At 49.1% G+C, this 24,742-nt stretch overlaps 1 protein-coding gene across 7 annotated transcripts in view; it reads right to left on the bottom strand.

Moving 5' to 3' along the window:
• LOC135233451 (3',5'-cyclic-AMP phosphodiesterase 4D-like) overlaps nt 1-24,742 on the bottom strand; it is a 110,496-nt gene that overhangs the window by 5,567 nt on the left and 80,187 nt on the right. For 4 of the 7 annotated variants that reach the window (XM_064297016.1, XM_064297015.1, XM_064297017.1 and 1 more), the window contains 6 exons: nt 14,808-14,999; nt 10,900-10,936; nt 10,340-10,416; nt 9,633-9,682; nt 6,985-7,097; nt 1,573-1,666 (listed from right to left, as the gene is read on the bottom strand). In XM_064297016.1, coding sequence (XP_064153086.1) covers nt 1,573-1,666; nt 6,985-7,097; nt 9,633-9,682; nt 10,340-10,416; nt 10,900-10,936; nt 14,808-14,999 — 563 coding nt within the window. Of the gene's footprint in view, nt 1-1,572; nt 1,667-3,205; nt 6,612-6,984; nt 7,098-9,632; nt 9,683-10,339; nt 10,417-10,899; nt 10,937-12,826; nt 12,892-14,807; nt 15,000-21,366; nt 21,520-24,742 lie in introns of those variants that run through there. The other 3 variants (XM_064297018.1, XM_064297020.1, XM_064297021.1) reach the window with 3 other exon arrangements.

Here is a 24,742-nt window from a genome sequence, read left to right as displayed (position 1 = left end):
GAGCGTCATTATGACATCACTATCACAGAATAGAACTTCATTATGAGCATCAAAATATCAGAGATACTGAGTGAGAGAGCGTCATTATGACATCACTATCACGGGAAAGAACTTCATTATGAGCATCAAAATATCAGAGATAATGAGTGAGAGAGCTTCATTATGACATCACTATCGCAGAAAAGAACTTCATTATGAACATCACAATATCAGAGATACTGAGAGAGAGCTCCATGACATAGAAGAGAACTTAATTACGCTATCAAAGCATCAGAGAGGGAGAGAGAGAGAGAGAGAGAGAGAGAAAGACAGAGTAAAGTAAATAAGTAATTCTTTATTTATCTAGCTCACAAACACCTGACTAACACTTTCAAAAATGTTATTGCATTCCAATACGTCTAATAGAGGTTTTGACTGTTACAAATAAAAGACAATTTGGAGACGGATCTAAAATTACTACAGATTGCTGGACCGAGGCCAGGTTTTTTTAAGGAAGAGGCTGAATACTGGCTAAATTGAGGTAGTCGAGAGCGCAACATGAAGGCAGGGATTCGTTCATAATAGCTAGCAGACGGGGGCCAGTAGCTCTGAAGACCTCCTTAAGAAAAACTGGCAAGAATGACATCATCAGAGCAGAAAGTTGACCGCAGGTGAGGAGCAGCCTCTGTTAAGTCCTTTAAAGAAATCGGTGTGAATTGAGTCAGGGTATATCAGTATTACAGCTAGACGAGGGGATAAAGTCCATACAAGTAAGGAGGAAATATAATCTTGGCTCCGATATCTCGCATATTTTCAATGAATAAGGCTAGAAATTATTCAGTTACTGGAGGAAACGGGAGTAAGAGTACCACTGACAAGGTAATCGATATTAGAAAATGAAACCTTATTTTGGTTATTCTGATAATAACTAGACTGTTAAAATGAGCAGCTCTCACACCTTTGATTTCCGAATGATAAGAAATCAACAAATCCGTCGTGCAGGAAGTGAACCTGAAGTTTGGACGGTTTCCACCCACACTCCAGCCCGCCTGTTATTCTCTTTTAATTAGTAAATCTCCCTCATCCAGCCCAGGGGAGGGATTAACAGTGATTTATTTTTTGTTATTTTTAAAAATAACGAGAGAGAGAGAGCGAGCGTCATCATGACATGAGTGAGAGCTAACCTGAAATGACTTAAACTGTGTCAATGCACTGACACGGAGAGCTTCCGTTCAAAACTGACGCCTCTCACACTGAGATTCACTGTGGCCCAGATACGCTCTTCGTTCCCCTAAGTAAAGAGCTTCACTATGACAACCGAACTGTCACAGCAAAATATGAGGACTGAGCTTTCAGGTATGAAAACCTGACCTCAGGGAGAGTGTTTCAGTGTGACGTAGCAAACCTGTCTTCTCCACACCTGACACCTGTCCCGCTTCTGACACTCATCTCACACCTCAACGTTTTTCCGGCTATGGATGCTTTCTATTCGTGTCTTACAGCAGCCCCACTGGAAACTTCAGAGTACCTGTCCTTCCTAGTGTGGCACGGGCAGGACAGTACACGTCTCCGGAAGGCATTACCCACACTCACCCAGGAAGGTGCTGGAGATGAACTCTGAGACTTGGTTCCCAGAACGGCTCATCTCCGAAAGGTGGGTCAGCTCCCGGTTCAACATTCGCTTGAACTGGGGAAAAAAAAACAAAAAAACAAAATGGAGGAAGTGTTGCAGATGAGCAAAAAAAATTGAATTTTCGCAGGAACAAAGACACACGTCTCACAGCCAGGCCTGATAGTGACACGTGTGATAATGACATCATCGCTCTGGTCCACTGGTTTGATAACAGCCCCGTTCAGTCAGATTTAAGCGGTGAGAACAGTGGAGTGGAAGAAAACAAGCCAGCGGTGGAGGGAGGTTCACACACAGTTCAGGTCCCCACAGGGAAAACAAGACAGCCATGAGGTCTGTGATGTCCCCATATTGGACGGTCATATTCTGTTTGTAGTCTATGCTGCTGATGCTGCAGGAGGACCAGGCAGCTCTTATAAGGACATCATTTATAGAACCCTACTTCAGCAGAGCCATTCCATTAACACAAACACACACACACACACACACACACACTCTAAGTCTCTCCACACACATACACACGCCACACACTTAAATGAGACAGAAAATGTGATGGAGACAGTCGGGATGTTGGGACCCCACACAGAGGTGAGATATTGGCCTTTCACCACCACCACCACCACCACCCCCCCCCCCTCCCCCATCTCTGATGTCATCACTGAATTCACACACCACCAGCGCACTCCATGAAAGAGAGAGGGAAACACGGCAGCCTGCTTTAATCAGGGACACAGACCACAGGACACACTTCTGTCTCCACAAACAAGACTGGACAGGAAAGATGAATTCTGCACTTCCAGAAAACAGCCAATAATCAACAGGATCAGCCTCGCTGCCCCCTGCTGGCTCACTGTGGAAGCACAGGTACCAGGTGTATACTGTAACCATGTTTTTTTTTTTTTTTTTTTTTAATCCTTTGATGCATTTATCAGATCTTTCACATTTGTGACATTTCCCCACCATGGGCTGTTTGCACCGCCTGTACCGCCTGTACCACCTCCGCCCCCCCCACCCCCAGCTTTGAGAGGACAGCTCCAGTCAGGACTGGTCATGCTCTTCATCTCTGACTGATCTTATTAGAACAGGAATGTCCCCATGCTGCTCTCTCTCTCTGCTAAATAAATGTAATGTAATGAAACAGGGAGCACACAAAGACACCTGCAGAAGAGGCACACTCCAGTACAGACAAAGTCACATGCAGCACTGACAGTTAGCACCGACACTGCTAAAAACAGAATTAAACATGCAGATACAGGTACAGCACAGATATAGACACAGTCATAGCACAGTAAATATCATACAGCAGCACAGACAAAGGTCCAGCACAGACACAGGTAAAGCATAATCCAAGCAGTACAGACACAGATACAGACAGCCATAGCACAGTGCATACAGTACAGCACAGACGCAGATAAAGCATAATCCATGCAGTACAGGCACAGGTACAGCACACTGTATGAGGACATTACATGGAGATCGTCTGCATACTGTCTCAACACACACGGCTCTAAAACAAATTCAGAAAACAAAGCGTTTCGGAGAAATTGAACGCGTAAAATCTGAATCTGACCCTTTGTGTAAAACCCTAGCCCTTACCTTAATGTATCCCCAAGACACTGACAGCAAATAATTAGCCTCAGGCATTTTGAAAAAGGAAGTCAGAACTGTCCAAAAAAAAGAGAAAAACCCAAATACGCCTCAGCTGCAGGCTGCGTTACTGTACAATTCCAGCAGTCGCGGAAATTAACCAGCCCCCGAAAAAATACATCCAGAAGCAAAAGAGCGTCAAATCCAGCGATTTACGGTAAAGCGCCAAAGTCCTGCAGCAGCCGGGAGTTGTGCGGTTCTGCACCTGATAACGGTTTACTCGTCCGAACCATCGCGGAAATAAAAATCGGCGGTCGGAGCAGCGGGAGAGCGAACACGCGGGAGAGAGCGAGTCAGGCGCGCGAGCGCACGCAGAGACGGCGTCCCGCCTCCACCGGCTCTTTAATTATAGATGTGGAGCGATGCGGCGCCGCTGGGAAACGGCTTCACGCGCTGTCCTCTCTCTCATCAATAAAGGACTCAGTCAGGGCACACAAACGGCCACGCACTTCACACAGGCTACGCCCCTCCGCTATTCTCTCATCTAGGCAGGGATGCTGACAGCTGATTGGTGGAGAGGGGAGGGGTGTGAGGGGTGGGGTGTGGGATGTTGGGGGTGTGGGGTCCTGGCAGTTAATTGGTTCAGCAGAGAGAACAGGCACACCTTGTGTGTGCGTGTACGTGTGTATAGAAGCACAGCACAATTAAAAATCACAGAGGGAGTCGTCATAAAACATCTGAACAGTCCACTCATGCTGTTATTGTTCTCCACCATATTAAAGATGGAGTCTGTATGTGCGTATCCACCCAGCTTTATACTGCTTTGCACAGCTTTGTCCAGGACAAAGTCAGAAGCGGAGCGTTTTCACTGATCAGAGACAAACCAGGAGCTGAATGTGCCTCTGACATACTTTGAGTCTGTACATACTGGCATCATTTGAAAAGATGCCTGAGAATTTAAGAAAACAAGTAACCAACCAAATTAAAACAAAAACAGCTGTTTCTCTAAGAGTAAGCTGTAGGAGAATTTATTGGAGTGTATTTTAAATGCTTATTGGCCCCAGGTACGATTGGCACGGTTCTGTCTCTCCTCCGACCTCTCCACATGGCTCCTGTGGATCACGGCGTAAACCCCTCCCCTTTTTCCCCCGTCAGCCAGCCAATGGGCTCGCATCGTCCGCCGCTCTGCCTCCTCCAGTCAGCGGACGGGCTGCCGCATGCGCGCATACGTTGCCATGGAAACGGGGCGTGCACGTTGCACAGACAGACATGCTAGAGCGAGATGTGTGAGAGTGTGTGTGTGTGTGTGTCTGTGAGTCTGTGCGTGTGGGTGTGTGTGCGTTCCTGTGTGTCTGTGCATGTGTGTGCGTATCTGTGTGTATGTGGCTGTGTGTGTGTGTGTGTGCGTGTGTGTTCCTGTGTGTCTGTGCATGTGTGCGCGTATCTGGGTGTGTGCGTGTGTGTTCCTGTGTGTCTGTGCGTGTGTGCGCGTATCTGGGTGTGTGCGTGTGTGTGTGCCTGTTTGTGTGTCGGTGTGGTTGGTTGTCTGTCTGTCCCTCTCTGTCTGAACGTAGGCAGGCTGAAACAGACTCACAACTGGGCAGCACGCAGCACTCGACGCTGTGAGCATGCTCAGTGAGGCCTTGAGCCGCGATGTCGGACATGATGTCCTTGTGACCGAAACTTGAGCTATTGAAGAATCACGTCACAGATATTGCAAATGTGACATATGACAGGTATTACAAATATGGAAATGTGATGCTCAGATCTGTAGCTTGGTAACACTGCATTCAGCACTCAGGAGACACACTTTATCCAGAGAAACACACTTTACAGAGCAACACACTGCCCAATTTACACAGCTGGAGGATATTCCCAACATCAGTGTCCCAACAGGGAATCAAACCTGCATCCTCTGAGTTCAGGACCAGTTTCCTGCCCATTGCTCTACACAGCCACCCTGCTGTTTGTCTCCTCAATGTCAGAAGGTTCACTCAGCCACACTGCATAATGGAGATGCATTATCCACTGTAGAGATCAAACAGGTCAAGACCTTCATCTTCATTTTATTCTTAATCTATTCTTCCTTCATACCACAAGGACTCATCCTTAGGGGCCCATAGTTCAAGGTTACAGTAATAAAAATATGACTATATTATTTATAATAAAATATGAGTGCGTAGCATCCTCCGTCACCAGCTCCTCCAGCTCTTCCAATCAGAAGGCAGCGAGTATGTCCAATCAGGAGACAGCGGAACACTCGTAATCCAATAGGGACCGGTCTTAATCAGCCTCAAGTGTGTGTGCAGAAGTGGCGCTCGCCAACTGATGCTGATTTTCCAAAACGGGCACAGGGGGGTAGGGCAATGATTTCTGAAAGCATGGCTCGTGTCATCAGATGGCGGACGTCACCGCGGCGACAGCGCCAAATTACCGCCACTCTTTTGTCACGTACCGCCATTCCTCACACACCCCGACGCCATTCAGAGATTAAAAATACTTAATATTACTAAATATAACAATCCCCATATAGCAATCCCCACATAATGAAAAGGGCAGTCATGACCACAATTATACTAAACGCCATCGCTGTCACTAATGCTAGCATTGTCAGCATTTGATTCACTTACAGAAGGACATTTTTTCCGTTCTAAAAGGGGGGGGGAAATAATCAGCATCCAAGCCCACCAAACTCCCCCTCTCTCCTGCTCACGCTCTCTGACCCTCAAACGCAGATGGTCACTGGTCGTGGCTCTACTAGATGCCTTAAATGGAGGCCCTGAAACTACACCTAAAAATCCAGTGACTGACCAACACAACTGGGGGTCAGAATTACGCAAAGAGCACATAACATACTGGGTTAGCTTTACTCAGGGTAAGGTTTGCAGGTTACATATTGACATATTCATCATTAACGTAACTGGAGACCTCTGGAAAATCCAGGTTAGCCATCTTTGCCTGCAGGCACACAGAAATGCCCCCAATGTGGGCGTTGAACATGCACCCTTCTGGTTATGAGTTCAGCTCCTCACCACTGTGCCTGCATAGTACAACATTAGCTGCAGCTAGCTCTGTGCGCTATAAAATAGGACATATCAGAATCTCTGCTGTTATCATCCTCTGCTAAATAAATGTAATGTAATTATGGCCAGCACGTGAACAGAATGCTCACATCTCCACCCCTTTATGACATCACAGTCATTACATTCCTGCAAGCTGAGCAGCCGCCAGCCAATCAAAAACTGCTGACTGACACCCACCATCACATATTGCGAGATCAACCATATGCTTGACAGTGTATTCTTAGCATGGAAAGAACAGTTTCCCTTCCGTCAATGCCAAAACATTTCAAATTCCAACTCTTGTCAAAAGCAAATACAGCCATTATTCAGCTTTGGAACAATGTCAGAGGTTTGATTTTCATAAAAGGCACATCTTAACTAGATCTTAACTAGATCTACGATGAACACGTGCTTCGCTGAATATTAAACCACATGATGATGCAGTGAGGGATGTGAGCGAGAGATTCACCAGGGAACCGAAGGAAATGTGGGGCCGGACTTGGTGAATGACAGGGGGTGGGGTCATGTTGATGGGGGGTGCATGGTTTTGTACGTTTTTTTTTTTTGTGGCACAACGGAGTTTAATGGCTGTTGAGCCATGTTTTGGTGATGGATGGCGGTGAGGTGAGGTTTGGCGGCTGATGAGGTTGGTTCTGTAGATGACAGATTTGGGTGGGGGGTTTGGCCCGGCGTCAGTGGGCGTGGCCTCCCTCCCAGCGGCCCTACCTTATTGGAGGCCATCTCGCTGACGGAGTGCCGGGTCTGCAGGGTCTCCAGCTGGTCCAGGCACCAGTCCAGCTCCTCCATGGTGTCGGTGGCCAGCTTCTGGTAGCCATCCTCTGGGGGGGGGAGAGAGGGCAGGGAGCCGTCACGCCTCGGCCGCTTCAGGGGGCTGGCGCACGCCACCGCGCCGCGCCCGCGCCCGCACCGCTGACCCTTCGCCGCGCGCCCCCCCGCGACCCCCCCATCGCGCCCGGGGGGCGTCACCAGCATCACACGCTCAGCGGACCGCTCCCGGTGTCCCAGCTAGCTCTGTCTCGTCGCAGGAAATAGGTTTTAAACGCACACACACGCACGCGCGCACACACACACACACACACACACAGAGGTCCTCAGAAGTACGGTAAAAGGAGATTCCCGCGGTGGTTCCAGTGCCGGTGGGAGGAGAGGTGTAGTGTTGCTGAGCAGGGGGCCATGGCAGCCCCGAAACAGACACTCATATCCAGTTCAGTCAGGTTCCCCCCCTCCTGCCACAGAACTCCACAGGACGGGCGCGTGCCTATTCCACACAGCCCCTCAGAGAGCAGGAGTGCAGAGGCATGGCGGCGGCGGCGGTGGTGGTGGTGGGGGGGGGTGGGGGGAGGAGGGGCGAAGGTAGCTCGCGGTACACCGTGTGCTGACGAGAGCCCGGCGGCTGCACTTCCTGTTTCCTCCCCGCCTTCAGCGACGGCAGCCCCCACGACGAGGGTGGCCCATCGCCACGGTAACGGAGTTCACCAGGCGGATAAAAAAAAAAGAGAGGGAGAGATGGGGAGGTGGAGGGATAGTCTCTCTTTCCGTCCGCATGGGCTGGTTCAGTCACTGAGCGCAACGCCGGGGCACAAAGGAGCCTCAATATTCCATAGGCTGAAAAAGCGAGGGAACGAAAGAGAGAGATAGAGAGAGAGGAGAAGAGAGTGTCCTCACAGCTCAGATCCTGACAGCGTTACGCAGGACCCACGGGGGGGGCGGGGGCAGCGAAATCCCGGCCCGGAGTCCGAGCCAGATCCGGATGCTTCCGCTGCACGAGCCTCACACAGACACACCCCCAGCTCCCTCCCTCCCTCCAACCCTCAGGACCTGAGAGGGTGTTTCCATAGTTACCGCCCCTATCATCTATGATGTCACAGAGCCGTGACAATCCGTTGCGCTGCCATTCGTCATCGCCGGGCGATGCTTATTCACGGGCTCGGCAGCCTGTGTCAGCAGTCCGACGTGAGGCCGGTGCTGTCTGTCTGCTGCTGACTGCAGCCCAGAGCGGAAACTCCCGTCCCTGGAGAAATCACATCCAGTCGCTGGTTTTAAAATGCCTGACGTGAACGGCGAATTAATCTTCCTCCTCCCTCGCTTTCCATCCTACCTCTGTTTCTCTCCCTTCCTCTCTAGACTTCCCTCCCCCTTCCCCCCACTCCCTCTCTCCCCCTCTCTGCCCCTCCCTCCCATTCTCTCCCCTCTCTATCCCCCTCCCTCCCTCTCGCTCCCCCTCTCTCTCTCATGGTCACTTGGCATGTCTCCAGGTTGAGAGGTTCTGCTGTGGCAGGCGGTGACGTCACTGACATCATTCTCACGCTCAGAGTGACAGCATCACGCCCAGAGACTGGTGAGCAGGAGGGAAACCACGGCCCGGATCTCCGGAATTCTGAGACGCCTGCCCCAGACACAGCTACAACCATTCTGTCATATCCACATCATCATCATCATCACTGTCATTATAATAAAAACAAAATAATAATAGTAATAATAATAATCCTGGGTGATATTATGGAGGTATACAGATATGTATGTATACTGAGTACTGAGTGCGCGCACACACACACACACACACACACACACACACATACATATATACATACACACATGTAATATGATCTTAGTAGTGGAGTTTAGGTGGCCATGAGTATGATGGCAGAACCCATCTGAGATTATTAACTGATGACCTTAAGGGTACAGGCAGCAGCTGCTACACCACACTAATGCCCCAGCCATGAGAGACACGTGCGCATATCTCACTGTGTTCTGTCATATGATGCGCATACGGGCAGAGGGACAGTGTGTGCGTGTGCGTACATGACATGTATCTGTATACGTGTGTGTGTGTATGTGTGTGCGTGCACGTACGTGTGTGCGTGCGTGCGTGTGTGTGTGTGTGTATATGTGCATGGGTATATGTGTACGGATGTGTGTGTGCGCGCGTGTACATGTATGAGTTCATGTACACACACGCATGCGTCACACATGATACACACATTTTGTGCACATGTCAATAAACAATAACCCCCAGAACAGCAGTGGAGACCTCTGAACATCAAACAACCTTATGCTCGGCATATCAGCCATGCTACTAAAGGCTCTGTTTCCCCCTACAGGATATTTTACAGCATGACACCTAAAACCTGTTCCAGACCAAATGAAAGAGACCAATGACATAAAGAGCTCATTATGTGCACAACCTAAGGCACATCACACTCAGACAGAGGGAGGGATCGACAGACAGGCAGACAGACAACCAGCCAGACCAGCGCGCGCGCACACACACACACACATGCGCGCGCGCGCACACGCCAACACATGTAAATTATCACGCATAGTAGCTGGGTAGTATCAGCACGCATTACCTGTAAAGGAAGTCTTGGTGATGGTCGGCTGGTTGCACACAGGTGATCTCCTGATGAGAAAAGGACAGATCGTGAGGACAATGGGTCTCCAGCATCAAAACATACAAAACAGACACTCTCACACACTAGCACACAGCACTTCACACAGTACAACTCACACAGTACAACACGGGTCTTACAGAGAATTTTGTGACGGACGTCAAATATTTAAACAGCAAATCTTGAACATTTCACAGCCAGCCGTCATCGCTTGGAAATGGTGACTTGATGGCAGTGTATTACTGATCTTCGAGCTGCAGCGTTGTTGTTGTAATTCTACTCGTGACCACAAGAGGGCATGCACTGAGAGCAGAACGCTGTTAGGGGACAATGCCGCATACAACAACCCTATCCTACTCCTCAGATACTGGCATACTGAACCTGTGCTGCTTTAGCAGCTAAAACTGTGTAGCTACAGTATGCAGTAGCTAATGACCACGGAACTGGGAGGACCAATGAGGTGAGTCTAACAAAGTAATTAAGAAAGTCACATGTTCAGGTGTTCACGTTCTCAGGTGAAAGAGAGAAAAACCGAGTGTGTCGGCAGCGTGATTGTGTCCCTGACTGTACGCAGAATGTGCTGCTCTCAAACTCAAACTCAGATTAAATATGTGTACAGTACATGACTCTTGTGACTGTGCTGTTGAAATCTCGGTGCCAAAACTCACTTGTTGGACGCCCTCTCCTGTTGTAAGTTCGTTAATGCGGCAAAGTTATTCCGTACAGTTCGCAGGCTGGCCAGTACCTACGGAAAAGGGGGGAAGAGACCAGAAAAAAGTTCAGAAAGACAATTAGCATGTAGTGTTATTCTGCAACCTTCAAGAACATAGCTGTGACAAGCCTATGAGAACAGCTGAACGTCACTAACACTGCAAAACAGAATACTAACACTAACACAAGGACATATCACACACACCCAATCAGGAGTGTCATCTTTCATTAACTACTTAACATAATAAACGCATTAGCCATAAAAAAGATTCATTCGCCATAATCAAACAGGTCTGGCAAATAGCAATTATTTAAGCATTTATTCATATGCTGGATTCATACGCTGACAACATCTTTAAACCAGAAGTAACTAGCAACCTAATATTTGCTCCCAGCCGATTGGCTTGCGTCTTGCGCCACCGCACCCAATCAGAATCGGGCATCCAGCTGCACCACCTGCTGACCCTGACCATAAGCCACAGCTGGACAGAGTGATGTGGAGAACAGGAAAGCTTACCTGTGCAAACGGAGTCACAATCATGTCATCTCCATGACTGAAACCAAAACAGAAAAAGACACCATTATGAAGGTTAAAGATCCCTGAGTCCTGAATCGTAATTGTCTTCTATTTCTTTCTTTTGGACAGTGAGTGAGTGCATTTCCTAGTAATTTAAATAGTAAGGAACCAAACTGCCATATTGCAGAGCCCCTGCTTTCCTGGAATGTACTGGTTGGGATTGCAGGACAGTCGCTTATTCACAAGACCACATTTAAGCAATGTGTTCGCGGTTTCATTGTGTAACATGCTATTCCAACTGGAGAAGAGCACAAGGCAGCATTATTTGAATGCTAAAGGAGAACAATAGTACTGATTAGAGGTGGAAAATCCAGGTCCAGTAAGTAAAAGTCCTCCCTCCAGTATTTTCTTCCAATAACCTGGATTTGCTAAATAGCACAATTCTGCAGTCAGGAGGTAGAACTAATTGGTGAAATCAGCTGGCTGATTTAATGGGTGGAAGAAACACATGGCAGGTCTTTTACTTTCTGACCTCTGGACTGACCCCGCTCACCATCAAAACATCGCTACGATAAGCAGCTGCAGGACAGGGGAGGGACAAACCCGTGTTCTGATCACTCAGAACACGGGTTTGATCGATCGGGCAGATGATGAACTTCACCCAAAGGCACCTTGGGCCTTGTCATGACCACACAGAAACACGTGCATCGGTCACACCCCCCAAGCCATCTGCCCAGGGTCGTGACCTCTCCTGCAGTGAGAGGGACACTGGGAGATGTAGTTCACATTGAGTTTGCACTCTCCACTGCAATGCAGGATGGTGGAATGGTGTGTGTTTTCCGCTCCGTTAAATAAAGACCAGAGCGTTTCTGACGAGTGCATTCATAAAACTTTTAACACACAAACCCGGGGGAGGGGGGAGAGTAAGAGACAGAGAGAGGGATAGAGGGAAAGGGGAGTAAGAGAGAGAGGGAGAGAGATAAGGGGAGGGGGCAGAGGAGGGACAGGGGATCCCTAAATGTAGAGACTCAGTTGCTGAGTCACAGTCCTGGGCTGACCTCTAACTCCTCCCCCCATCCACCAACATGGGGGATACCCCTCAGTCCCTCAGTGGAGGAACCCCGCTTTCCGAAAACCTACCCTTACCACTGACATCGGAGACCCCCTGAGGAGGCGGGGCAGTCTGCGGTAAGCCAACGCTACCCTTATGGTGCTGCTCCCAGACGCTGGAGGAGCACGCCCCTCTTAAAGGTCATCTAAATCCATCCTCCAGTAAAGTCAAGGGCAGGAAATCTGCTAAAATAGCTACACTCCCCCTCCCTCTCTCCCTCTTTCACTCGCTCCTGCTCTCTTCCTCTTTCTCCTGTTCCCTCTCCCTCACTCCCACATGCTCTCTCTCTGTCCATCTTTCTCTCAAATATAAGCAATAGTCACACCAATTTTGTTAAAACCATCACAAAATTTCCAGTAACTTGTAGATGTGTACAACCGAAATGCCAGTTTATCAATATTTAGTTTTATACAACAGTAGTTTTAGCCAGCACAGGGAGAGCTACGATCAACATCTCTCAGACATTAAATTCTCCCTAACATGTACTCATAAACACACACACACACACACACACACAGGTCAGGCCGAGTGTGTGTGTGTACATGCCTATGTCTCTGTGCTGCACACGTGTACTTATATGAATATGTTATCCATGGCAGATGTTATCTATGAGTAAAGCACACGCACGGTGTGACTGCGCCATTGTGTAAGAGCTTGTAAGCACCTGAGAATTAGCCATGCTAACACTGTTCGCACCGCCACCCCCCCCCTTTGGGCTAGTACAGCAGGAAGCACGGGGCAAAGCAGCTCTTTGGGGATTTGGGGTACCAGGGAGGGGGAGTGGGGGTGGGGGGGATGGAGGCCGTCCAAACCTACCGGCTCCGCAGGTCATCCGGAACACTGAAAAATCTGCTAATATTCCGCATGGTTGTAGCTGGACAGGGTGCCTGTCTGTCAGCCTGCCTGCCTGCCTGTCTGTCTGTCCCTCAGTCCGTCCGTCAGTCTGCCTGCCAGCCTGTCTTTCTCTCTGCCCTGCTTTCTCTGTCTCTCAACGTTCTCTCTCTCCCTTCTCGACTCAAATGCAAGATTCTCCATTCCAGTGCCAGCAGATATAAGTCTGACGTGCCTGCCTCGCTCAGCCCAGACACACACACACATATGCACATGCGCATACACACACACACACGCGCTTACACACACACAAACAGACACACACACACACACACACACACACACACACCCACACACGCTTACACACAAACAGACACACACACCCCCACACACACACTCACATACACACACACACACACGTGCACACAGCAGGTTGATGACAGGAAACAGGAGAATGTCATGTCACATGGGGCAGGTGATAGAAATCAAGCAGGAATGCTCTGGAAATAAAACTCTAATCTTAGCAGGAGAGCCGCCAAATGCCATAGTACAGATTTCGGGTGGAGGAAGACGCTACTTTATGTATTCATCTCTGTATTTGTTGAACCAACAAAATGATGTGTGTGTGTGATACTGCAGGGGGGTGTAGCAGAAGAGAAGGGGAGGAGTGTTTTTTTTGTTTTTTTTTGGTGGGCATGAAGATCACATTACCAAGGTGATGTCATTGAACAGGTCCACCCCCTCAGTACCCAGATATACCCCTGACTCAACAGAGAACAGCCCAAGACCCCTATCGCGCACATGCATGTGATCTATTCATCACTATCAGACTGGATATAACTTATGAGTCAGGAACAGCCAAGATAGTCTACGCAGTAACAGCTAAGACATTCTACACAGGAACAACAAAGATATTCTACACAGGAACAACAAAGATATTCTACACGTAAACAGAAAAGATATTCTACACAGGAACAACAAAGATATTCTACACGTAAACAGAAAAGTATTACACAGAACACAAAGATATTACACGTATACAGAAAGATATTCTACAGGACAGCAATTATTTCATACAGTAAAAGCAAAGATATTCCACTCGGCAACACCACTGCCCTGAATCTCACCGAAAAACAATGACAAGAACTGAATGCAACTTCAATGGTGTGACACCGAGACCTCATTTTAAATTTAGGGAACAAATCGAATGAGGACTCGGCGTCACGCAGTCCGTTTTTCCCATGATTGAAAGAAGGAATAATAATTCCGGAAGCCCCCGGTGCCACTTGCTTTTGAGATGGGGGGGGAAAGTGCTGTGAAGATCCCAGCAGGGTCTCAGAGGAAGGAAGGAAGTGTCACTGCTGTGACTCACTGGGCACTGTCACTGAGAACGGCTCCTGGGAAATCAGCCAATCACGTGAAGCGCAGCACGGAGCCGGCATAAACGCATGTTTGCCCCTGATTGTAATTAGGATAAATACTAATTAGTGAACCCCCCCTGGGATTTGATGGATTCTGTGTGGACGTGGTCTGGTTGGGTGGGGAGGGAAGGGGAGGATATAGCCCCCCCCCCGCCCCCTTCCCCAGGCTCCACAGACCGGAGCCACAGCTGCAGCCTTGAACCTGGGCCTACAGGCCTTCACATCAGAGCTTGATGACGATCAGATTGACAGTCTAAGCCAGGACTGTCCAGCCCTGTTTCTGGAGATCTACCGTCCTATAGGTTTCCTTTTTAGCCCTAATTTGGCACACCTGATTCTGCTAATAAGCAGCTCAAAAAGATATATAGCTGTTGAATGAGGTGTGGCTTTGTTATGGTCGGAGCGACAGGACGGTAGATCTCCAGCACCAGGTTTGGACAGCCCCGTTCTAAACCCAGAAGGTACACACCAGGGTTATAACATGCACACGACGCACGCAGTCACCGTGGAAACGGGCGGCGCACGCGGGCGGCGCAGGCACTCACATGTCGCTGGCGATGGACGAGTTGCGGGACATGGACTTGGGGGACAGGTCGTAGTCGCTGTCGGAGCGGTACAGGAAGGACTCGCGGCGCTGGTTGTGGACGAAGTTGGCCTGCAGGACCAGGCCGGACCCGGGGCTGGCCATGGGGTCCAGGGGGCTGCGCCCGGGACAGGCGCCATTGTCCACGTCGAAACTGCGGGAGGAAGGAAGAAGGAGAGGGGGCAGGACGTCAGGGGAACCATGGAAACTGGAAGCCATGCACTGCACGAGTTCCGCAATAACTACCAGAGACAATCTGTCACATGCTAACAATCAGAACCACTTGCTGACATCACCAAACACACTGACCACCAGAGCCACTGACAATTTCACACACTGACATCACCAAACACACTGACCACCGGAACCACTGACAATCTCTCACACACAATCAGAACCGCTCACCAACATTACCAAATACTGATCGCCAGGACCACTGACAATCACAACCACATACTGACATTATCAAACACACTGACCATTATAACCACTGACCACTGACATACCAATCAAAAAGACTACCGACAAAGTGTGCACTATCAAACTCAAAATTCATCGGCTGGAGTAAGGACAGAGTCAACGCAAACACCCACTCAACTGAAATGGCCATGTTAAGTTGACAAAAGGGTTTCTGTGACAACAGAATTAAGAAAGGTGCACACATTTATACTGAGGGTGGGGTCTAATCCAAACACTGGCCCACCCGCCGTTTCCGAGGAGACAAAGGTGCTGGGTTTAGTTATAGCAACGCTTCTAGAGGAAGGCTGGAACTCACACAGACACACAAACACAAACACACAAGGTACTAAGCGCATTGACTTTCGTTTGTTTTTAAAATTTCAGGCAGTTAAGTATTGGAATCCGATCCCGGCCTCGGTCTGGAGCAAATTCTTCCTCTTTCATTTGAGTGTAATTCAGCACCGGGGGGGAAAGAAAACGCCAAGAGATGTCTGAGTGGCCGTCAAACGGCGACCCAATCTTCCACCGTGAGAAGGACAAATCCTTTAAGAGAAGCCCAGAAATAAACCACACTGAAGGGCAGCCAACAGGATCAAACTCAAAGAAAGACATTCTGTTTCTCTCAGGGAAAAATGCAAACTGAAAACTACACACCGCAAACTACACTGAAAAATACTCACGGAAAACTATACTCTGAAAACTACAGACTGCAAACTACACACAGTAAACTACACATTACAAACTATAAACAAACACACAAAGTTTCCCAGCTTTTCTGACTGGTTATCACCACAGGAAATGCCTGCGTGATTCCATGGTAATTAACCCCTTAACCCCAAGCATTTAAAAAGGCCATTTCCAGCTGGTTTACATTGCTCTTAATTTAAATAAAGCCTTACAACTCTGTGGCAACACACAGCAGAGAGATTATGCCATTATTTGAAGGGCAAATGTGCACCATTCAAGACTATTTGTCAAAATTCAGAAAATATATGAAAAATTATTTATAATTATTCAATATCTTACAAGAATTAACATTATGTTGAATGTTATGTATACGTATGTTAGCTGGCAGGAATTATAAGTGTATTAACTCTGTTGAACTTTGCTGCTGCTAACGTCACTGCTGCAAATGTTAACTACTGTTACTGCCGCAAACGTTAGCTATCTACATTACGCACATCGTCTTGAGCTCTGATAAGGGAATGAATGGCTTTTTTGGGAAAAAAGGAGCCTCTTGTAGGCACTTGCAGTGTGTTCACTGCCCTTTCTTTTTTTTATTAATTGCCAATCTTTAATTTATTCCCATTCTGTGAGGGTACCGGTGCTCGTACCACTAGGGGGCCGAAGGGCCCTCAGACACGACAGACTGAGGACACCGCCTTTCATATCGCCCATCTGTTCCCGTATCAGCAAGGCCACGTCCCCAAAATATCAAACGGAATAAAAGCGGAGGTGGCTGTGTCGCGTGCGGGCGCACACGCTCGCCGGGGAAGGCCCCCCCCCCGCCCCCCGCCCCCCGCCCGCGTTCGGCGAACTTTGACCCTCGAGCGGGAGCGTGCGGCCGCTCACTCGGGCTCTCTAGCGTGTTTACGGTCAAACACGAGCGTCGCGGTTGCCGACGTGTTACCGCGCGAGCCGTCCCGCCCCCCTCCCCCCACCCCCTCTCCCCCACACCCACGCATTTGACATTTACTCTGGAGCAACCAGGAAGTGGAGCCAAGTAAACAAACCCTGTCCGCACATCTCAGCATGAGGGTGATGGATCACAGCGGGACTGACTGGTATTTACTGACAACCCCCCCCCATTCCTCCCTCCATCGTCCCCCAGCACTCCCACCCCCTCCCCTCCAAAAAGCACAAGGCCGTGGGTGCTTAGGGAGAGAGGGAGAGGGAGAATATGCTATTTAAAATATGTCATGCCAATAAATCTTTTTTTAATTACATTGTTTGTTCAGCTTTCTTGGGATGCAGGTACAGTACATACATGCATACTCCACTGTGATAAAGATTATCAGCATCGTTCTCATTTTCATCACCATCAGCGTAATCACTTATATTGTCACCAGCGATGATAATAATAACAAGAATAATGATAATAAAATAATAACAATAATCCTAATCATAATCCTAACAATAACACTAATAATCCTTCGTGTACGCACATAGAGAGATAGAAAGTCTGCATGACGTGGTGATCTATGTACTGGCACCACACCTCCTGGCGATGGATCTACCTATCTACCCTCCGCTCCTACGGAAAACCCACTGAATTCTCTATTTAAATTTGAGAGCAAGAAATAGAGAAAGAGTGATCCCAGTGAATTTTTTTGTGGTGAATATTCTAGGTGCTCAGAAGAACACTCGGCTGCATGTAGTTGGAAAGTGTACTTCTTTAGCCGACTAGGACGTAGCCAGGCTATATCCGGCTGGGGCTAACTAGCCCATTTATGTCAAAACATCTCTCAACCTAGATTTCCATCCCTCTGGACGTCTTGATTCCAGTTTTTGTTCACTGGGATAGAGGAACTGAAAAAGTACTATGCAGTACACTCACACACAGGGTTTAGAGTTTACACACACACGTGCGCGCGCACACCAGCTGTACAGAGAACACAGATGAGAGGAAAGACAGATAGAGCGATAGAGCCAGAGGGAGACGGAAAAAAGTGATAGAGACATACAGAGAGAGACAAAAAGAGAGAGAGAGACTATTGTTTTAGGAACGGGTGACCTACACTACACTGCCCCCCTCAGGAAGCCCCGCCCACAGGGAGCATGTCTTTGTCAGGTCGTGACCCCCCCAGGCGTTGCTATGACGCTTTTGGACAGGGGAACGTGCCCCGCAGAACAGCTGCTCACACAGCGTTAGCGCCACAGCCACGAAGAAACACGTGTCACATTTCATCCGCACAATTACACGCGGACCGTTATATTTATGCGGGTAGGATCTGGCTCTACCTCCCCCCGTGTTTACCACACAGTTAGAGGTCAAAGGTCAGCCTGTATGATCCATGGGTAAAAATCGCTCCCGAGACCGGGGTCTTCCCTCCTGCCCAACTGCCCCCTCGGCTGACCGGCTAACATTAGCGCTCGCGCCGCGGGGGGTGTTTTGGCAACTGTTGCCAGGGATGGCATTACAGGAAGTGCGAGGAAGAGGTCGCCGAGTGCACGCGCGCCAGCCCGCATCGACCACCCAGGGAGACGGACGAGGGATACGCTTAATGAAAAGGGAGGGGGGGAGAGAGAGAGAGAGGGAGGGAGGGAGAGAGGCAGGTGCGAAAGGGGTGCTGCCCTTGGACCAGCTCTACAGAGGACACAGTGTAATGGATCGGCCAACGCGAGAGAGAGAGCAAGAGCGCAAGACAGAGCGAGGGAGAGGAAAGATTTTGAGAAGGTGAATGAGAGAGGAGAATGAAACGGAACGAAAAAGGGTGGGGTAGAGAAGAGAGGGAGAGAGAGAGAGAGAGAGATTTGGGGAAGGTGAATGAGAGGAGAATGAAACAGAAAGAGAGGGTGATAAATATGAGGTAAAGAAAAGGGAAAAGAAAGACAGAAAGAGGATAGAGGTAAATCCACTAAAGAGAGAACCAGAGAGAAGGAAGAATGTGCTCTTGTACATAAACCTCCAGGCCACAATTATCTGGACCCACATCTCCAAACTTGGGAGTGTTCCAAGCTTAAACTGAACTCAAAACAGCAGGGGTGCAGCCTGGGAACAATGCTGGGTACCCCCAAAAAAAAACTCTGGGCGAGCTCGACTCCTGAGAACACTGCATCTCAGGCCTGATGTAACTGTTGAAGCAGAAACATTCCAACTGGGTCCATCTCACGAATAACACAGGAGCCGACTATCTGGTTAGAATCGGGAATCTGTGGCGTAAGCTTCGACAGAGTAGAGAACACCATCAGTGCGGCCCACAGACGCCCATCCCTGTCCAAACTAGAGCACAAGCTGCCTACGCAAAGGTAATGTGTCACCTGAAAACACCTGAGGTTCCTGAACCACTGCATCACGTCTGTGACCAGAGGACAGGAAATGACAAAAACAAAGTTATCACTGCGGGTGTCAACAGCGAACCAGAAAAGAAAAACTACGAACGCTTTTTACGTCAAAGTTACTGACGTCACAAGCATAACCAAACGTGTAACCCAGCAGACGCAGGCAGGGAGGCGGGGCACGTGATCAGTCGCAACTGAAACGGCTAAAGTCCTCTGCGCTGTTTACCAGACCTTTTCTGCGCTCTGTTGATCTTGCCTGGTGTAATTGAGCCTGCCAATATGACCAGAAGGCGGGGTTTGCACTTCTTGAGAGTATTTTCATTGGTTCCAATACACCAGACAAGATCAGTGAAGCGTAGAAAAGTATTTGAATCTAAAACAAACACGTATTTGACCCAGGTCTGCGCTGTTTACACAGGCTGTGGCTGAACAGGCCTCAACGGGAAAACCTGAGACCGAGATGCCAGCGATTCGGGGGACGTGAAGCGCGGAGCACCTGTCCGGATTCACACGTTAAAATCTTCTGAATTCTGGAACCCGCGGTTGTGAACGCACGCAGAGGTGTGCGTCACCTGGCCCTTTCGCCGACGGAGGGAAACGAAGCGGTCCTTCGAACCGCGAGACCGACGGTCCGACTGACGAGAGTCGGAACGCGGAGAAACGCAAACCGCAAAAACCGCCGGGAAGATTCCGCCAGCCCCTCCCCCTCCGTCGGCGGAACAGCAGCGGGAACGCGGTCGCCAGGCAACGGCGAACGCCACGGCACGCCGTTGTCACGCCGCCACCAGCCCAAAAACGCAGCGACGTCCCAAAGAGAGGAAAGGAGGACTAAGCGAACGATGAGGGAGATTTAATCCATCTACATCGCTCTGCTCATACTGCACCATGCATGCTTTCAGCTATGCAATCAGCCCACAATACGCTAAACAACAGGAAAAACACACACTGCTGTGTCTTACAGACGCATCACAATACGTCTGAAAGCCTGACGGTGAAAACAGACTGATTTATAAACACTGCTGTGCTTCTCCACCCAGGGGAGACAGGGGAGCACCATCATAGATCTTTAATTAGCCCATTAGGACATTATTTACTGCTGTAGAAGCACACGTACACACACAGACACACACACACAAACAGACACACACACACACACACAGACACGCAGGTACTAGTGCTTCTAAATAATTTGAATTCATTCATCCTTCACTGTAAAATTCCCCGTGTTAAACAAGAGTTTATGAGTCTAAAAGGGACCACATGTACACAATCAGAGTAAAATGTACTCCATCAGAGTTGATTGAAGGCTGAATATTATACTGTGTGAGAGAATCTAAGCCATATATCACAAGACAAGAGTTTTTTTCCAAAAGGAAGTTTTTCAGGATGCTGTAGCTACTCTGTGGTTTTATTTCACTTTTATAGCATTGGTTTTGTCTTTCGATTTGAAATCCAGAAGCTTCTGTGCAACCAAAAGAGTGTGTGGTCACTCTTGGTGGTCAAGTTTATTAACAATAAGCCCAGAGTATCTGTAGATTACCACCAACTGACCACAAAGCCAGCCTCAGTCAATGCTTCACAAGTCTGACACATACACATACCAATAAAAAAAGAGCCAGATTTAAGAGCAACACTGAGACAGTTTCACTGGTTGCTTTGTCCCCTGCACAGAGCAAACACAGCACAGCAGAGCAAAGGGTGCTGGGATAGCATTCAGGGGTCACCAGCACACAGATAACCTCTGACCCCAGCTGACCCCACGCTGAGCAAACATAGCGCACAGACACAGACATGCTGACACACAGAGACACATACGCAAGCTTGCGCACACACACACACACAGACGCATCACAGAGCAGCGGACAGAGAGAGAGACAGAACGCCTGAGGGAGACGGAGAGAGGGAAGAGGGGTAAAAAGAAGACCTGGCGGGTAAAGTAAAAAAGAACACAAAGAAAGAAGGGGGGCTAGAGGAAGAGTGAGATAATGGGATAAAGAGGAGAGAGAGAGAGAGACAGAGAGAGAGAGAGAGAGGGAGAGAGAGAGAGAGAGAGACTGTACCAGATGCCGTCCATGTTCTTGAGACAGCTGGTTGAGCGGGACCGAGGTTTCAGCACGATGCTCATAATGGGGGTGCAGCTTCCTGCTGGCTCACCGTGGCCCCCCGCACTGGATTTAAACACCCCCCTCAAAGTGCCACCGCCTCACCCCTTTAATCCGCACAGACCCCAGAAGGGTGGCCCCCCCGCACCCCCCAGCGCCCAATCCCAGGTACTCCTCAGGAAGAGCTCGGGTTCGAGCCGAAGGCCCCGCGGTCCCAGCCCCCGCCTGGTCGGACGAGCAAGCTCCCCTCTCTCAGCCCCCCCAGGAGCGCGAGAGAGAGGGAGGGAGAGAGAGAGAGAGAGGGAGGGAGAGAGAGAGAGAGAGAGAGAGGGAGGGAGAGAGAGAGAGAGAGAGAGAGAGAGAGAGAGAGAGAGAGGGAGGGAGAGAGAGAGAGAGAGAGAGAGAGGGAGGAGAGAGGGAGGGAGAGAGAGAGAGAGAGAGGGAGGGAGAGAGGCTCTGTTGTAACTCCACACCCGGCCGAGCGCAAACACACAGAGCAGCTGAGCTGCAGGAACGCGAGGACTCAAACAGGCACCGCCGAGCGCGCAAGACTTTAACAACCGGGAGAGAGCGAGGGGCGGGGCTAAGAGAGGGCGTGACAGACAGCGTGTGTGTGTGTGTGAGAGAGCGAGAGAGAGCAAGCGAGAGAACAAGAGAGAGAGAGCAAAAGCAAGAGAGAGAGCGAAAGAGAGGGAGAGAGATAGAGGGTGAGACGATAGCAGAATGAAAAGAAAAGGGAGAGAAACAGGGCAACACAACTAATGCTTTGGCAATGCTTATTTCACGCATTTCATACCAATAAATCATAATTAATCGAATTAAACTGATAGAGAGGGAAGGGTGGTGGAGTGAGGGACACAGAGAGAACACAATTCTGGGGGAGAAAGAGAGTGAGAGTGGCAGATCCTTACATGCAATCCACTCATGCAGGCAATTTCCACCAGGTTAAATAAGGTTGAATGCACCACATCTCCTATAGTCACTCGCAGAATGACTTTCTTTGGATCCGATTGGTTGCTTTGCGGACATCACTGTAAGGAACATGATGATTTTATACATGGCTCAGTTACTGTAGCTCTCACTGCCCACAGCCAAAGCCAGAGCCCAACAGCACAGAGCATAGCCTTCTTCACAGCAGCTCTGTCAGTCACATCAGTCTACCGTCAATAGGCATTGCTGGCATGATTCAAGTTGGTAAGCATTGTCAAAGTCTAATGCAACATAAAAATAGGCATAGTGTACTTGCATTGACATGCCCTGACTGGCCAGCAGACCCCATCTACAGACAAATTAAGACCTCTATTGTGACATCAAAAAAGACCAGCACAGAACCACTCCACACCCTATGTATGACTCTCATTGTCACATCACAAAAGACCAGCACAGAACCACTCCACACCCTATGTATGACTCTCATTGTCACATCACAAAAGACCAGCACAGAACCACTCCACACCCTATGTATGACTCTCATTGTTACATCACTAAAGATCAGCACAGAGCCACTTTGCAAACTAATAATGAACTTTCACTGCCTTTCATAACGTCAAAAACAAAAGCTTTTCATATAGAGGGTGCCGGACCAGTAGAAGATAAATGAATGAATGAATTATGGATGATGCCAGTAGAGTCTCAGCACAGTGGCTTACCCTACTGGCAGGAATGATCGGACAGGGTGGTATAAGCTCAAGGTAAGGCCTGAGTTACATAAACTCTGAACCCTCACAAATTAGCCCCCACAGAAGTTCACCCTGAGACAAATAAAGTCATTCTATAAGCAAAGACCCAGCGTTTAACCCTTTCAGACCCTGTTAAAACACTCATAGGCTTCAGTCACTCATAAATCTGGACTCTGACATCGTCACTAAGTGGAAAATATCCACCTGGGGGAAACAGGCAGCCTGGCACGGCTGAACCGGTTTGATCTGCACGCAGGGAGCTCCTCAGAGCCCAATCGGCAGGAGAGCCTCCCCACGGCTGCCTCTAAGCGGCAGCTTTGGGAAGCGCCACAGCTGACAGGGGGAAACCATTAACAACCACCAAGTAGGAGAATAGCCTCATCTGTCAGTCTCATAACCAACAGAACTATGAGCCTGACCAGGCTGCTAATAACCTTATGGTAATATGAGCCTGACCAAGCTGCTCATAACTGTATGGTAATATGAGCCTGACCAAGCTGCTCATAACTGTATGGTAATATGAGCCTGAACAAGCTGCTCATAACTGTATAGTAATATGAGCCTGACCAAGCTGCTCATAACCTTATGGTACTATAAGCCTGACCAAACATGCTCATAACCTTACAGTACCATGAGCCTGACTCATACTTTCAAATATAATTAATGAGCCTTATCGGGCTCTGATTTGAGCAACCTTGCAGGAGGAGACACGTCGTTATTGCTTAGCAACCACACAGGCCCAAGCGGAGATTTAGCTTGTTTAGGCTGTAGCATTTCCAGGTAAGAGAGAGGGTTTCCACCACAGGTAACCGGAGCAGCTGGCCCCGCCTCCCTCGAGACAGAAACTGTCGGGGTGATGAATGACGCTTTTCTCGCCCTCTCAGGTGTCCCGTTTGCTCATTAGGGTACTCCCGTTTGCCCCCGGCAACGGGCCTTTTGAGCTTCGCACTCCGTTTAATTGGCTGGATTGTGACGTCAGCAAAGCGCGCCCCCCGAGGCTAAATCAGCGGTGTGGCACAAGCCAGTCTGCAGTCTCGTGTCCCGACGCAGTACACTTAGAAACAGCTCGGCCAATGAAACGGCTCCGCGGTCGATCTCGGACAAGTTCGGCTTCCCGTGAACCCGTGCAGGGAAACAGATGAAAAGAAGCCTCGCTGCCTGTCATGACTAACCTCTGACAGGCAGCAGCGTCAGTGACGTGTTATACTCCGTCAAAAAAAAAAAAAGAAAAAAAAGTGTAGAAATCCGATACGGGGACTGTTCTCTTGCGCGGCTTCGTATCGCCATCAATCGCAAGTTCGCAAATGCAAAAAAGAAGAAAAAAAAGACTGCAGCCACCCATTTCTAAATTTAATAATCATATGCGATAGTCGAAACGGGAATAACTACAATCCGACACGGTGACGGGTGTTACACCGGCAACGGCGCAGTGAAGTTCACACGAAGGTTAGCTTTCGAGCGTAACGGACAGGACGCGATGGCATTCCACCTGTCGGTGTTGGGCGTTAAGCCTGCGCCATCGGGCGACGCGTGCGTCTTGCTTTGCGATCTGAACGACGGGTCAGATTTCCCCGTCCGTTCGCACGGCGATGCGACGCAACTGCTACAGAACGAACAGGCGTAAGCAGATACTCTCAGAGCCACGCGTACACAAT

The sequence above is a fragment of the Anguilla rostrata genome, chromosome 10 (genome assembly GCF_018555375.3).
Source record: "Anguilla rostrata isolate EN2019 chromosome 10, ASM1855537v3, whole genome shotgun sequence".
NCBI classification, from domain to species: Eukaryota; Metazoa; Chordata; class Actinopteri; order Anguilliformes; family Anguillidae; genus Anguilla; species Anguilla rostrata.
This window is presented reverse-complemented; position numbering and strand designations above follow the sequence as displayed.